The sequence below is a fragment of the Poeciliopsis prolifica genome, unplaced genomic scaffold, assembly GCF_027474105.1.
Source record: "Poeciliopsis prolifica strain line A6 unplaced genomic scaffold, Auburn_PproV2 SCAFFOLD017, whole genome shotgun sequence".
Classification (NCBI taxonomy): Eukaryota; Metazoa; Chordata; class Actinopteri; order Cyprinodontiformes; family Poeciliidae; genus Poeciliopsis; species Poeciliopsis prolifica.
In genome coordinates this window covers 708,066-722,969 of record NW_026562392.1, presented here as the reverse complement: position 1 = coordinate 722,969, position 14,904 = coordinate 708,066, and the positions used below count along the sequence as shown (strand labels likewise).

Sequence of the window (14,904 nt, the reverse complement as noted above, 5' to 3'; positions counted from 1 at the left end):
AAAGTGTCGTATTTAATGGGCTGAATCAGCAACAGCATCAACCTGCTCAACCAGAGGAGTTGCCAGCAAATGGCTTTAAAGCTCCAGAATCATTCTTGGCACATTTAAATGTTGGACCGCGGCGTATCACAGTCATCCGCTGTGTGATTGTACTCCTGCTGGAACACCTCGACTGTACAAACACAAGAAATCACTTGTTGGGTTCTGTGGAGACGTTTTGAACAGCACCATCAAACTGTCACACCAAAGAGTGTTGTAGTGGATAAACAATAGAGGAAAGACGTTGTGGTAGATGTAGCAATACCAAGTGATTGCAACATCAGGAAAAAAGAGCACGAGAAACTGGAGAAATACCAGGGCTTCAGGAAGGAACTGGAGAGGGCCTGGAAGGTGAAGACCACAGTGGTACCTGAGGTCATCGGCGCCCTCGGGGCAGTAACCCCCAAACTGGAGCAATGGCTACAACAGATCCCAGGAACAACATCAGACATCTCAGTCCAGAAATGTGCAGCCTGCACAACCAAGATACTGCGCAAAACCCTCAAGCTCCCAGGCCTCTGGTAGAGGACCCGAGCTCAGAGGATAAGAACCACCCGCGGTGGGTGAGAAAGGAATTTTTATTTTTTAAAACCTTGTTGTTATATCTATATGACTGGAGGTGAACTTATTGCCATCATAGAAACAAATGTGGGACAGAGCTCAGTCGTCTCTTACTGTCAGAGTTACACAGAGAAGGACGTCCAGCTCCTGATTGCATGGCATTCCTCGCTCCTGTCAGCCTAAGGCTACAGCGTAGCTTACCACCATCAGTATGTGAATGGGTGAATGACTGTGAAGCACTTTGGGGTCACATGGACTAGATGAAGTGATATAGAAGTACAGGACAATTACCATTTATCATTTAGCATTCTCCTTGCACATATTTCTGGATCAGCCAGACTTCTGGCTCCTCTCTAGCTCCCTCACAGATTTGTGAATGTGGAATTGAACTGAACTGCTCCAAGTAAAGTCAAAGTAAAAGGTTCTCTCAAGTTCTGAATTTGTAATTTTTAAGTTCAATCAACACAAGTAAGTTGTCATCACTAACCCAAATGGATTTATGTAAATAAGTCCATAGAATGAACTGTAATCCAAATGCACGTTGTAAAGTGCAGAGCCAGGAGACATGTCTTAGTGCTGTGAATCAACTCATCCTTACTGTTGTCATCAGTGGGCATGCTAACTAGTCTTAGTATTCAAAACAGGGTCTGCTGACAGGGAGACGCTCTAATGTAGTAGAGAGCAGAGGTGGAGGGTTGAGGGAGCAGTTCACACAAATGTTTGCTCAACTTCCTTTCATCCTCACTGAAGAATGGATAAGAGAAATGTTGCTATGTGTTACATTCCTGTCTTCTATAGATTATAAAAAGAGGTGCATATATTTAAATAATTAGTGGTACAGATAAAATATGCCAACAGGGTTATTTTAAAAACTACTGTCTCTTGGGAATAAAAGTGCTGGTTACACTCCCACAATACGAGATGAACTATCTCTTCCATATTTGTACCCAGTGTGCTAACAATGCTAACATGAGCTTTCAGCTTTAGCTAAACTTAATTATGAGAGGCAAACGCTCCCCAATTCTGGGTTTGTGTGCATCACTTTACCTCTGATATATGAGGATGTCAGTGAGTCAGGCTCCTTCGTCTGACTGGGCCTAATGTAATATAAAGGAGCACTTCAGCAGCAGTCAGAGTGAGGTCATCCTGCCGGGTGTTGGATTACAGCCGATCTGCTAACAAACTACAGTCAATGGGGCAGGAAAATGGCTTTGTGCCATTTCCACTGGGTTTCACCCAGGACCAACCAGTTCAGGCGCAGATCTCAGATCAGTTTGAGTGGAGCTGCAGTGACACTCGCATGCTTTCACCCCTCTGCTGATGGCCGTTAATTATAGCAGCAGGGATTGGTAGGCTACATCCCCCATGTTAATTTGGTCAGGCAGCAGAGACACTAATAGCTTTTATGCAGCTGATTAGTAAACAACAGCACATCTGTGTGACATTAATGCTCCTCCTGGTGCTTCTGCTCAGGTTGGTGCAGGCCTGTGCCTGAACTGAACATCATCAGTCTGCCTCCTTTAGGCTCAGAGGCTGGAAGGGGAAGGTTAAGTAAAGGAGTTCAGCTAAAATGGACGAAAAGGTTAAATAGATTACATTCCATGTTTGTATACAGAATGCTTTTCAGTGTTCTATTAAAAAGTTACCTTCATGTTTTACTAAAATATGAATTTCTAAGTGTTATTAGAGGGGGTGGTAAGTATTCGCAGATTTTAGCTAGCTGTAGGCAGCTACCACCAAGAGTACCAGAGGTATCGAACCCAGGACCTTCTTACAGCAAAGCAGCAGTGCTACCACTGCACCTACCAGACATCTACTTTCTATATTAATATTAAACAGGTCAGAAAATCACACCAAGTGCTCCTGACCTGCACCGCTTTAGGATATGAAACCTTTGCAGAGTGCTGCCACCACAAACCCTGATTATGTCCCTCCTGAAGTGATGGACAGAGGAAGCATCTATATTTGAGGCTTACCTAACACCACGCTTCACAGAACAGCAGAGAGGAAGTGATGGACTACTGTAACCATCCTCATAATGATACGTGTGGTTCCAATTCACAACATGTCATGTCTGCATAAAGTCATGAACCCTATCAACACGTTGGAAACTCCGTGGCAGGAGTCTCACTATTAGGTAACAGAGTTGATGGGTGTGAATACCTCGCTCGGCTCTCCTGCAGTAATCCCACATCATCCATGTGACTCGCACGGCTGCTGGCAGCAGGAGAAACACACAGAGCTTCTGTAAATCTGTGGCGTTGAAACTTATGAGCTACTGGATGACAGATGGAGTCTGAACTGTCACCTCCCTGCATGACAGAACATCCTAACACCCCCTCCACCACCAAGATGCCTGGTTCACCACATTACCGCTTCTTCCCACCTGTTAATTTATGTTGGCTGGGTCCTGCAGTCATGCAAACACAAGGAGTGTCAGTGACTCAGAGCGCTGCACGGTCATACAGGACAGGCTCATAGCTTCACCAGCACAGACTGCCATCCCTGTGTCATCTAATGGAAGTCAAAATTAACTAATCACTGTTTTAAGATGACAGAATAGTAACTTTCTGCTTTTGGAACATTTGCTGCTGATGTATTCAAACAGTGGAGTGAGCTAAGTCATACTCCTGCCATAGTTTACCTGCTATATGTATGGCTGGTGTCCTGCTGATTATTTAGCAAGAGGTTTGTGTACTTTCAGTGATGTTCTAATTATTATTACACACCCATATGTTGACTGTTGCTATGGTTTCACATTTATTGTTTTTGTTCCTCTCCAGATGTAGAAGTACAGGTATACTGACAGAAAAATGAAATCTTAATCTGTTGGTGCTGCAGTTTTTCTTGGTATTTGCAGATCTTCTCCATCCAGTCTGACTGAGCTTGACTGTTTTATAAGACAAACAAACAACAATTTCAGTCTGAAGATTTTCACAGCTGCCAGAGACAAACCCCAAAAGGTGATTCCGCAAAGTGTTAAACATGAAAGAGCTGAATGCAGACACACACCACACTTTTCAAATCTTAATTTGTTCAGGTTTGGAAAACCATTTAACATTCCTGTAACCTTAAGTTAATGTGTACATTCCTGTTGGGACCGGCAGCCTGTGAGTTGTTTACTTCTCTCTCAGAGACCCAACACACTGTCCCAGTGGCTAGAGGACTGTGTCACAGGATTGTCATCAAGACCAGCAGCATGAAACAAGAACCACGGAACTGAGAAGCTTCCAAGAACTAATCACATGATAAAGTATTCCAACCCTCAAGAAAAAGTTGTAAAACTAAATGAACAATGAAAACAAAGGTAGATCTCTACCAATCCTGGTAGGAATTGGAGGTTGTGTTCACTAAACCCAGATTGATCACTGACTTAGAGAAACAAACTGTTCAGGGTCAACAATAAAAAATCCAGTCTCTAGAAGAAACTGGATTTTTTTCATTCCCAAGAGACATGTTACCTTCACGTTGTCTGGGTGGAGACCCCCTGGATGTCTGTCCATGTACTGACACAGGTCTGTGTGCTGCAACATGAAAGACAAAAGCAGTTATCAGTTTTATTTCAATCAATTTTACAAAATGCTTTGTTTACTACAGTTGACTTGTCTTGTACTACAGTTGAAATCAGAGCTCACAAAAGCAGCAGGAAGTTCTGACTGATCAACAGATTGATCTACATGTTATTTTAACAGCAGTGATCAATGAATTGCAGTTTTTATATGTCTAACAGAGGCACTCAGATAAGAATTTGATTCCTGTTGATCTCCGAGCAAAGACACTCAATACAGTTTTAATATCTGCTTTTCTTCTCTTTTCAGGGGACCACAAAACAGGAAGAGTGTTTGCATTTTGTCAAAGTTGACCACATGAACCGACAGAGTCCTCACTAACGGTAAAGCGGACATGTTTGGCAGGCAGGCAGCGTTTTGGTGCTTTGTGAGCAGATTTATGGATGGAGGAGGCAGTGGTTCGGAAATCACAGAGATATTTACAATCTCCCACTGCTGCTCACACCAAAGGAGCCTGCTGAATAATTCACATGCAGACATGCCTGTCCATCTCCCACAAAGCCATGCACCACATCTGTTTTCATCTTTCCCCTTTTTATTTCCATTATCTCCATCTCTCTGTAATACTTGCCACTGATTTAACCCATCGGTTTTCTGTTCTCGCACTATGCCCTGCCGTCACTCTCCATTAGCTTTTAGAAAAATCTATAATGTGTTTTTCTGCATCCTTATGAACAACAGCACCGAACTTGACATTAACTTGAGGTTTCCACCAGCGATGAATAAACCTACACCTAACTGTCAGTCTGCTACATATGGAAAGGATTTACTGTTTTGAGCAGAAGACAAGAGAATATCCAGCAGGAATATTAACCTAATAAGCTGATCTTTTCCATCATGTTTAATTTAAACAGAATCTGCTGAGTTCTACTCATATCTCACACGCAGAACCAGATTATAAACTGCAGCAGACCACTCCATTTACCCCACCCTGGCTGAAAAGCTGAGTAAGATGAAGGAGGGATCCAGATCCGCTCATCCACTCACAAGCTGAAGATCAAAGATTCATCTGAATAGAAATGCAGCCCTGCAATGGAGCGGTGACCTGCATAGGATGGACCCCACCTCACCTCCCACCCTGTGGCCGCTAAAGAGAGGAACATCCCCCCACCCTCCACAACAACACACACACCTTTATTACTTTAGCAAAAACTAAAAGAAATCCATGAGCTTTAACAGTTTCTAAAGGCCTGTGAACCGAGTAAGAGTTTACCAGTTAAAATATTCACACGTCGTGTTCCAGAGAACTGGGTATGAAAAACAGAAAGGTCTCACAGAGCAAAAAATAAATATAAATACTCTTCAGAACTATGGTTTCCCTGAAGTCAGACTTTTAATCTACATTTGGAGTTCTGTGGTCCACCCATCTCACAGCTCAGGTCAGAGTTTAAACTCACCACATACTCGAACACCAGAGTCAGGGTTTCCTTGGTGTGGATGATGTCATGGAGGAGCACGATGTTGGCATGCTTCAATCCTTTCAGAAGAGATGCTGTAAACAGAGAGCAGCAGAACCAGAGACACATTACGATGTGTTACAGTAGATGATGCATCCAGATAACCAGCTGCTCTAGGATCATTAGCTGGACTGTTGGAGTGCTTCAGTACCTGCAGGGATTAGAGAAGGATTACAACACACACAGAAAACACAGGCTGGATTCAGCTTCAGAGGTTCTCACACTCACTTTTTAACACATTTATGATGTAAGAGGTGTTTGTAGTCAGCAGTGAGGAGAGGCTCTGGAGGGATACCTCATTTCCCAACTGGGTTTAAGCTTCATACAAGTAAGTTGAACATGGAAATGTTTTTCTCAGTCAGATATTTGTAACGTCATAAAGTTGACATAAAACCCCAGTAATCCTTCTGCCAGCATATTATTAAATTGATGAAGGCAGAGATCATCTGGAGCCAAAGTGACTTGGATCATACCAGACAGGACTTTAGCAGTTATTTTTGATGTTTAGTTTTTCTTTTGCTATTTAAGTGAAATACAATGACAATGAACATATCTGTACATTTGTTTTACTACCAGAAGTTATTTAATTTCTTTGGGAGCAGCTTTTCTGTGTTTAGGTGAATATAGAGAATGTTCTACTGGCAGCAGAACAGAAAACTGACAACATAAAACAAACGTTCATAAGAAACATGGCCACCTAATTATCCTCATTACCCTACTAATCGACTGAATAAAGTTTACCTTCCTTTTCCTTCAACATTAATTTCTTCCACCCAAAGGACGTAGTTTAACTTTGACTTTCACTCCCAGGACCACAGGTCTATAAAATGCACTTTCTTCTGTCATTATCTCTAGACCTCCAAACTCAATTTATTTTTAGCCTAGTTACTAGTGTACATTTCTAAGTTATAAATCTTACACATAGGAGCTTGTTTTCAGTCAATAATTTCTTACTATTGATTCAAACATACTAGTTCAACTGGCAGATTGGGTCACTTATAGCTGAAAAATCTCTTAAATCATCTGAAAAATCTTCAAAAATTATCTAAAGATAATTTCACTTCAGATAAGTGAAATTATCTGTCAATGGCATATGTACTTCATCAATATTGAGGATTTTCTAACTTACAGAAAGCTCTTAAAGAGTTTCTTAGAAGTTTGTTTTCTTATTTCAAGTCTTCTAAAATATTTGCACTGGAAACTAGACTAATAATACCTGTTAGGTTTTTCATTTCTGCAGTGCAAACTTATTAAAAGCAACAATAAAATTTGTGAAACTTAATGTCGCTCAAACTTGTGTGGATAAAGGCAGAAAAGGGAAAATTATAACATCATATTTTATAGTGCTGTCTTGATTCTGTCTATTTCTGTTTGCTGATTTAGAGAGAAACAAGAGAAGCATGTGTTGTTTTGTCTCTACAGTCTTAACTGGTCTGAGGTCAGTGATTACTGATCTCTGATCATCTATTTGAAGTGGCAAAGGATCAATGAAATGAGAAGTTTTCACTCATTTCCTTTTTTTCAAAGCCTCTACTGTATTGACTGAAGGTTTTGATGCCTCAGTTACTGAGAAACAGTTCAGTCAAACAAGAGTAAAAGGAATTTGTTTTATTTGGACCAAATATTAGAGCAACATAAGCTTGGTTTATATTCACAGTACTAAGTGGTTTTTCAGTCGGTTACCAACGGGATTAATGTTTAAGTTCTGTTTCAAAGGCACAGTGAGGCTTTGATGGACAGATCATTGGAAAGTTGCCTGGTGCCAGAGCCTCATGAATGCATTCATTCTGCATGAAGCTAAAGGTTGTTCAAAATAATAGAAGCAGATCAAAGACAGGAAGGACTATGTGTGGATCTACAGCCTGATACCTCCAGGATCCTGTCACCAGCTTGTGGAGACATACACAACCCCCATGGATACATGGAGACACACACACACACGCACATCCATGCACACACACACATACATGGATGGAGTAGTTTACAGAGGGGTAATTCTGGTCACATATCTGCACTGTGCGCCTCTTACTCAGAAAGTGCTGAATTAGTCCAATTTCAAAGCACCCATCTGATCTGTTCTCAGGGAGAGTTGAGCCTCTGTGTGATAGAAGTGTCTTCTCATCTCAGGTTAATTTCCATACGAGAGGGTCGTGTGGAGCAAAGGCCTTTACTTTCAGCAAAGTCAGGAAAGTCAGAAACTTCTGGGGCTTTTTAAAAATTTTTTTTACAGATTCTAATTACTGAGAACCTTCTGAACTAATCAGCCCTTTTCTAATGTGCGTATCCAGTCTAAAACTGACCACTGACATGGACTACACCGGCTGAAGCTGAGAGGTCCCTCCTCCTCCAGAACATCCATTGCTGTGGTAGAGTTCAGGATGTGAATTAAACAGAAGCTTCAAAGCAGTTGTTGGCTTTAAAACCAAACGCTGTCATTCTGGAACTTGTGTGAGTATGTAACTGGAGCAGACTGGAAATAAAGATGACACGCAGCCCATACATGTCACTATTGAACGCAAGTGTGACACGAGGACATATTAGTTACTAGAATAAAAAATAATGTAGTTAAAACTACTGTGCTGAACTTTACTATGCTGCATTGTGACATCTTACTACCCCAAATCAGTAAGATGTAACCCCAAAATATAAAAGTTAAAAAGGCGGCTTCATGACTCAGAGTAGAACCAAAGAGCAACAAGAGAAAGACGAAGTTCAAATGATCTTTTCTGTTGATCAAAACGGGTAATGATCATATCCATCCCTAATCCTGACCTCCTGTCTGGTCAGCCACACAGAGACTTAAACTGAAGCAGTGAATTATTTATTAGGGATGTCCTAACTGTTTTTTTGCCTCCAAATCAGAGCCATTTGACTTGAGCATCGGCATCTTGCATATTTGCTCAAGTGATTCAAAACTAGCAAGGTAAAAGTGATTTTAAAAATACTTGCAACTACTGAAACATTTGCTAAATTAACTCCACCACCTCCAGCTCAGGGCACTAAACGGGTTTAGTTTTATCTTTTTGCGATGCATCGCTGTCTCCCAGAAAAACTCAAATCAACACAGAGAAAAACCCAAATTCTTACATTTATGCTTATAGAGAATGAAAATCCACACAATTCAAGTTAAACATCAAAGATTGTCATTAAATATTGTAAACTAGTAAACTTCACATTTTTCTGACTTTGTTACCAGCTGAAGAGGGATGGAAGAACATTTCCCTTACACTACTATGAGCAGGAACTGAACTGAGATTCAGATTTTTTTCCCCACTTACCCTCCCTTATTGCTGTGAAGGGTGTTCCTTCCTCCTCCTGCAGACGGATCACTTTCAGAGCCACCAGCTTCCCATTCACCCTGATGACAGCACAAAGAACAAAGTCCCATAATATGCTGGACTTTCTTCATTATGTAGAAAAACGAGACATTTCAAAGTCAGCAAATCCTGAGAACAGAGAGAGGAGAGTTCAGTCAATGAAAAGTAATTTAGCAGCACTGGAGTGAGACTTAGGTACAGCACTACAATTGAATGAAACTCACCAATCAAAAGAGACACGAAATAACATCATCAGGAAAAAGATTAGAGGCTGCAGAGGTTTGTGCATTTACAGCACCGGAACTTTTCATTTCTCGCAATCTAATTAGAAAAACCTGGGAGAAAAGCACTGAACCATTAAGAGAGGGAAAAAAAATGTCTATTCTCTGGTAATTAAAATACAGGAATTGGCATTGTATGTTTGGAATTTTACATTAAAACCAGGATTTGCAATTGTGATAAGCTTTTCATCGACTTTTGATTCAGTTACAGCAGTGGCATTCAATTATTAAACACATCATTGAATACATGGGTGAAGGAAAAACAGGAGAAACGTGAACACTGCTTACTTGCTCTTTCCCTTGTAAACTGTTGCATATGAGCCTTCTCCCAGCTTCTCCAGCTTCTCATATGAGTCTGCCTTTCCAAACTTGGGGCTTGTGGGCTGAGTGAAAAAGGGATACATAGAAAATATATGAATTCAGGAAAGAAAAGAAAAGACACCTCTGGAATTAAACAAAAACAACTCTCAGTGTTTTTTGAATCCATTGAGAATCTAAAGGTTTCACACTGCATCATCAGGAAGGCGTCACTGGGAGGAGAAGTCTACTTAGCACACTGTCTGAGAAGAGCCCTTTTTAAAGTTCCAATGAGCCTGTAACTTTCAGACACATTTCACTGATTGCTGCTGAGAACTACAGCTGTACAACAATAAGAACTTGAGATGAACAGCTTGAAATCTATCTGGTAAAAATCAGACACAAGCAGAATCTAAACGTTAACTCATTACTCATTGAAACCAGTTAATCACCAAATGAGCCTCCAGAAGGAATGGTTAGACTTATGCGTGAAGATCTATGGGACCCCCTACTGGATAATACTGGATATGAGTGGCACTTTGTTTTTCTTTTTGAATTAGCTCGCAAAAGTATTGCACAAATATCGTTGCACTCTTGCAATAAATCACATTTCAGCAAAACAGCAGTTCAAAGTGCTTTAGATCGTGAAAATATTTTAAAAAATCATAAACACATCATATAGTCAACAGTTGTGAAAACCAGCGACAGACATTACATTTCGCCAACTGTCATCTTCAAAATCATTAATGCTCATCAGATGTGTTGGTCACTGTCACTTTTGTTGTGCTATTAAATTTATAGGTAGTATTGTGTGTCAGGGCTCTTTGAATCACTATTATTAATTTCAGAGAACTGAGTTGATTAGTTTGTTTGGTCAGCTCAATTAAAGGAAATCTACTGAGGAAGGATGTTCCACATTATTAAGCAGGCCACAGGTTTCAAACAATACGGGAAAGAGAAAGGATCTCTCTGCTGACGAAAATCAGACAGTGTAGTGCTGTATGACAAGGTATGGTTCGAAAAGAAGAGCTGTACCTTCCGTAGCAAAATCATCTTCATGCATGACAATGCACCATCTCATGCTGCAAGGAATACCACTGTGTCATTGGCTTCTATGGGCATAAAAAGGGCATAAAACATCCTAATTTGGTCTGTTAAGATGTTTTTTATTTGAAATAGCTTTTGATTGTAGTATGTGATTACTTAATGCTGCACATTCAAAGAATGACCGTTTGCAGTTCTTTATAATCCATAAAATGTTTACAAAATTTGCTGTGCATAATAAGTTGGAACAGTGCATTTTAAGTTTTTTATTTTTGAAAAAAATACTGTTCGCATGGGGAGATTTGTTCAGTAAAAATTCAATTTATACAGTTAGGGCCAGAAATATTTGGACAGTAACAGAATATTTGTGAGTTGGGCTCTGCATGCCACCGCATTGGATTTGAAATGAAACCTCTATAACAGAATTCAAGTGCAGATTGTAACGTTTAATTTAAAGGGTTGAACAAAAATATATGATAGAAAATGTAGGAATTGTACACATTTGTTTACAAACACTCCACATTTTAGGAGCTCAAAAGTAATTGGACATATAAACATAACCCAAACAAAAAAGTTTTTCTCAATATTTTGTTGCGAATCCTTTGGAGGCAATCACTGCCTTAAGTCTGGAACCCATGGACATCACCAAACGCTGGGTTTCCTCCTTCTTAATGCTTTGCCAGGCCTTTACAGCCGCAGCCTTCAGGTCTTGCTTGTTAGTGGGTCTTTCCGTCTGAAGTCTGGATTTGAGCAAGTGAAATGCATGCTCAATTGGGTTAAGATCTGGTGATTGACTTGGCCATTGCAGAATATTCCACCTTTTTGCTCTCATGAACTCCTGGGTAGCTTTGGCTGTATGCTTGGGGTCATTATCCATCTGTACTGTGAAGCGCCGTCCGATCAACTTTGCAGCATTTGGCTGAATCTGGGCTGACAGTACATCCCGGTACACTTCAGAATTCATCCGGCTACTCTTGTCTGCTGTTATGTCATCAATAAACACAAGTGACCCAGTGCCATTGAAAGCCATGCATGCCCATGCCATCACGTTGCCTCCACCATGTTTTACAGAGGATGTGGTGTGCCTTGGATCATGTGCCGTTCCCTTTCTTCTCCAAACTTTTTTCTTCCCATCATTCTGGTACAGGTTGATCTTTGTCTCATCTGTCCATAGAATACTTTTCCAGAACTGGGCTGGCTTCTTGAGGTGTTTTTGGGCAAATTTAACTCTGGCCTGTCTATTTTTGGAATTGATGAATGGTTTGCATCTACATGTGAACCCTTTGTATTTGCTTTCATGGAGTCTTCTCTTTACTGTTGACTTAGAGACAGATACACCTACTTCTCTGAGAGTGTTCTGGACCTCAGTTGATGTTGTGAACGGGTTCTTCTTCACCAAAGAAAGTATGCGGCGATCATCCACCACCGTTGTCTTCCGTGGACGCCCAGGCCTTTTTGAGTTCCCAAGCTCACCAGTCAATTCCTTTTTCCTCAGAATGTACCAGACTGTTGATTTTGCTACTCCAAGCATGTCTGCTATCTCTCTGATGGATTTTTCCTTTTTTTCAGTCTCAGGATGTTCTGCTTCACCTCAATTGAGAGCTCCTTTGACCGCATGTTGTCTGGTCACAGCAACAGCTTCCAAATGCAAAACCACACACCTGGAAACAACCCCAGACCTTTTAACTACTTACTTGATTACAGGTTAACGAGGGAAAGGCCTTTTGAGTTACTTGCAGCCTTTAGAGTCCATTGTCCAATTACTTTTGGTCCCTTGAAAAAGAGGAGGCTCTGCATTACAGAGCTATGATTCCTAAACCCTTTCTCCGATTTGGATGTGGAAACTCTCATATTGCAGCCCATATTATATATAAATTGTATTTCTGAACATATTTTTGTCAACAGCTAAAATAACAAAACCTGTGTCACTGTCCAAATATTTCTGGCCCTAACTGTACTGTAATAATCCGTGACTTGAAATTTATACTGACCATCATTTGCATTGACCATTTCGGAAAATCTGAGAAAATATCACTTGCATAATAATTTGGAACACAGTGTATGTGCTCAGCATAATGTCTCTTCCATCCACATCCATAGCTGGGCTGCAGGCGCTACGTCCTCAACAGACACCCCCCAACCTTATGCTTCCCACCCCCTTGTTATCTCTCTGCTTTCTGCAGCGCTAATAAGCTCAGCATTTCTCAGAGCTTTTCTAAACAAATTACGTTTTCTCCAGGGATCAAGCAGGAAGTGAAACTCTGTCTGTACACTAAACTCAAAAAGTAGGATGTGCACAACCAGCTAACCTCTCCTATACTTCAGACTAACTATAAAGTGTTCCCTTTTTTATTCCAAAATGTAGTGAAGACTGATCCTGAATTTGAAGAAGGCAAATCTGCTTTTCTAGCTCAAAACAAACTAAATATTACTGAAACAGAAAATTATACACTGAATAATAATTCTTGCTCAACAAAATTCCATATAATCCCAAAGGTCAAACTAAGTAAAAGTACAACGTTAGCTTCCGATAGATTTTTTAAGGTTTTCAAGTTGACTGGAACAAAATGAACAGTTGAAACCAAAGATCCAGCAAGAAACAATAAAAATTTATCCTGTTTCGTTCAAGTACATTTGTTATTAATATTATGTTCTTTGCTTATTTTGCCATTTTTGATGAGTTTGTTGACAATTTTTTGCATTTCTTGCTCCACCTTGTGGAAAACAGTTCTGTGTTAAACTTGATTGTGTTGGAAGTGCCCCATAAATACATTCTGACCAACTGGTAACAATTTTACTGAAGTTCCAAATTGTGAAATGTTGACTGAAATTCAAGCATGTTGAACTTCTTGAACAGAGCACAGGTGAAGGGCACAATTTGCCGATTTTCATAATCTGGCTAAAACAACTCGCTTGTGTCTTACAGCGACTCTGGCAGAAAATCAATCAACCTTCATGTTTGTCCTATTAAGTCTTGTTTGTATTCATATTTATTAGGTCATTCATACTGGGAGCTAAATTAAAACAGGAACCCTATATGAAAATCTCATTTGTATGATTAGGAAATGCACGTTTGTTTCAGTTAAGCTCAGGAGGAAAACAGCATGCTGTAAATTGGTTATAGATAAAAGAATAACAAATCAGCTAAAGCTAAGAGAAATCAAAACTGGTGATCAGATTCAAATCAAAACCAACACAGATTCAGAATATGTAATTCAGATTGATGTTTGTAATTATATAAGTAAATGGACCTTTAAATAAAACAGTGATATTTTATGGATCCTTAAGATTTATACTATTTGACTATAAAGGATTTGGCTTACATAACATACATCTTTCTTAAGAATATGTAATTATAGCATTATTTACAGGTAAATGTGATCATTTTATGACAGAGATGAAAATCTTTTTGTCCAGTTTTCATAAAGCTGATTATAATTATAGCTAATTTCAATTTCTCTTCAAAAACTAAGATGTACAAAAATAAGAGCTAATATCATAAAAACTATATCACCCAAAGTTGTAATAGCTATTTAACTTGATATATTACAAAAACACTACACTCTTTGTGTATAACCCATATGATGTAATTTTCAATAACTTTGTTTCCCTCTGATTTCATCCAACCTCACTAATAATGAAAACTTATGCTCCTGTTCTGAGAAGTGCACCCGCATCGAAAATAACAGTCAAATTTCTAGATGTAAATGTAATTTATCAGTAAAGTTTTTTGTGTGTAATTTTTCAGACTTTCCTGTTTACTCCTGTTAGTGAAATAAGTGAATGCTGATTACACAATCCAGGTGGAGCCAATATAACAACAAACTTGTCAGTCCACCTTCACCATGAAAAAGGTTGACTGACAAAACTTCAAAGCTCCACAGTAAAACTCTCATCCCATTTTAAATAGAACACAATTGTCCAGCACTCATAACCAACACATTTTTATAGTAAACACCAACTTTCAGCAATCACTTGATAGAAACATGGGCTTCCCGCTGCTCTTCAAAGCTGCGGTGAACTTCACGTTAAGAGCTGACAAAGCCTGGAAAGCTCATATATTACAATTCTCTTTGACATGTTACAAGTATAGTTAAGAAATAGCCTGTTCAGATAAACCTTGTCTGTAATGCTAAAGTCCACGGAGTCCAGGTGGTGCATGTCAGTGTACTTTGGGAGGAACATGTTTGCCTTTCTTCATTCTTTAAACCACAAAACTGAAGACATGTTCCCTAATCATCCAACTTGAAAGCCTGTGCCTGCTGAGCCATCATCACACACTCCCCACAGAGTAATAATCAAGTCAGAGTGTGTCCACATCTTGGCATACACCTGTTAT

The 14,904-nt window shown here is 39.7% G+C and overlaps 1 protein-coding gene across 3 annotated transcripts in view; it reads right to left on the bottom strand.

Moving 5' to 3' along the window:
- Positions 1–14,904, bottom strand: part of cdk14 (cyclin-dependent kinase 14) — a 150,519-nt gene that overhangs the window by 89,280 nt on the left and 46,335 nt on the right. For all 3 annotated transcript variants that reach the window (XM_055041929.1, XM_055041930.1, XM_055041931.1), the window contains 4 exons: positions 9,513–9,607; positions 8,905–8,984; positions 5,567–5,661; positions 4,062–4,124 (listed from right to left, as the gene is read on the bottom strand). In XM_055041929.1, coding sequence (XP_054897904.1) covers positions 4,062–4,124; positions 5,567–5,661; positions 8,905–8,984; positions 9,513–9,607 — 333 coding nt within the window. The remainder of the gene's footprint in view (positions 1–4,061; positions 4,125–5,566; positions 5,662–8,904; positions 8,985–9,512; positions 9,608–14,904) is intronic.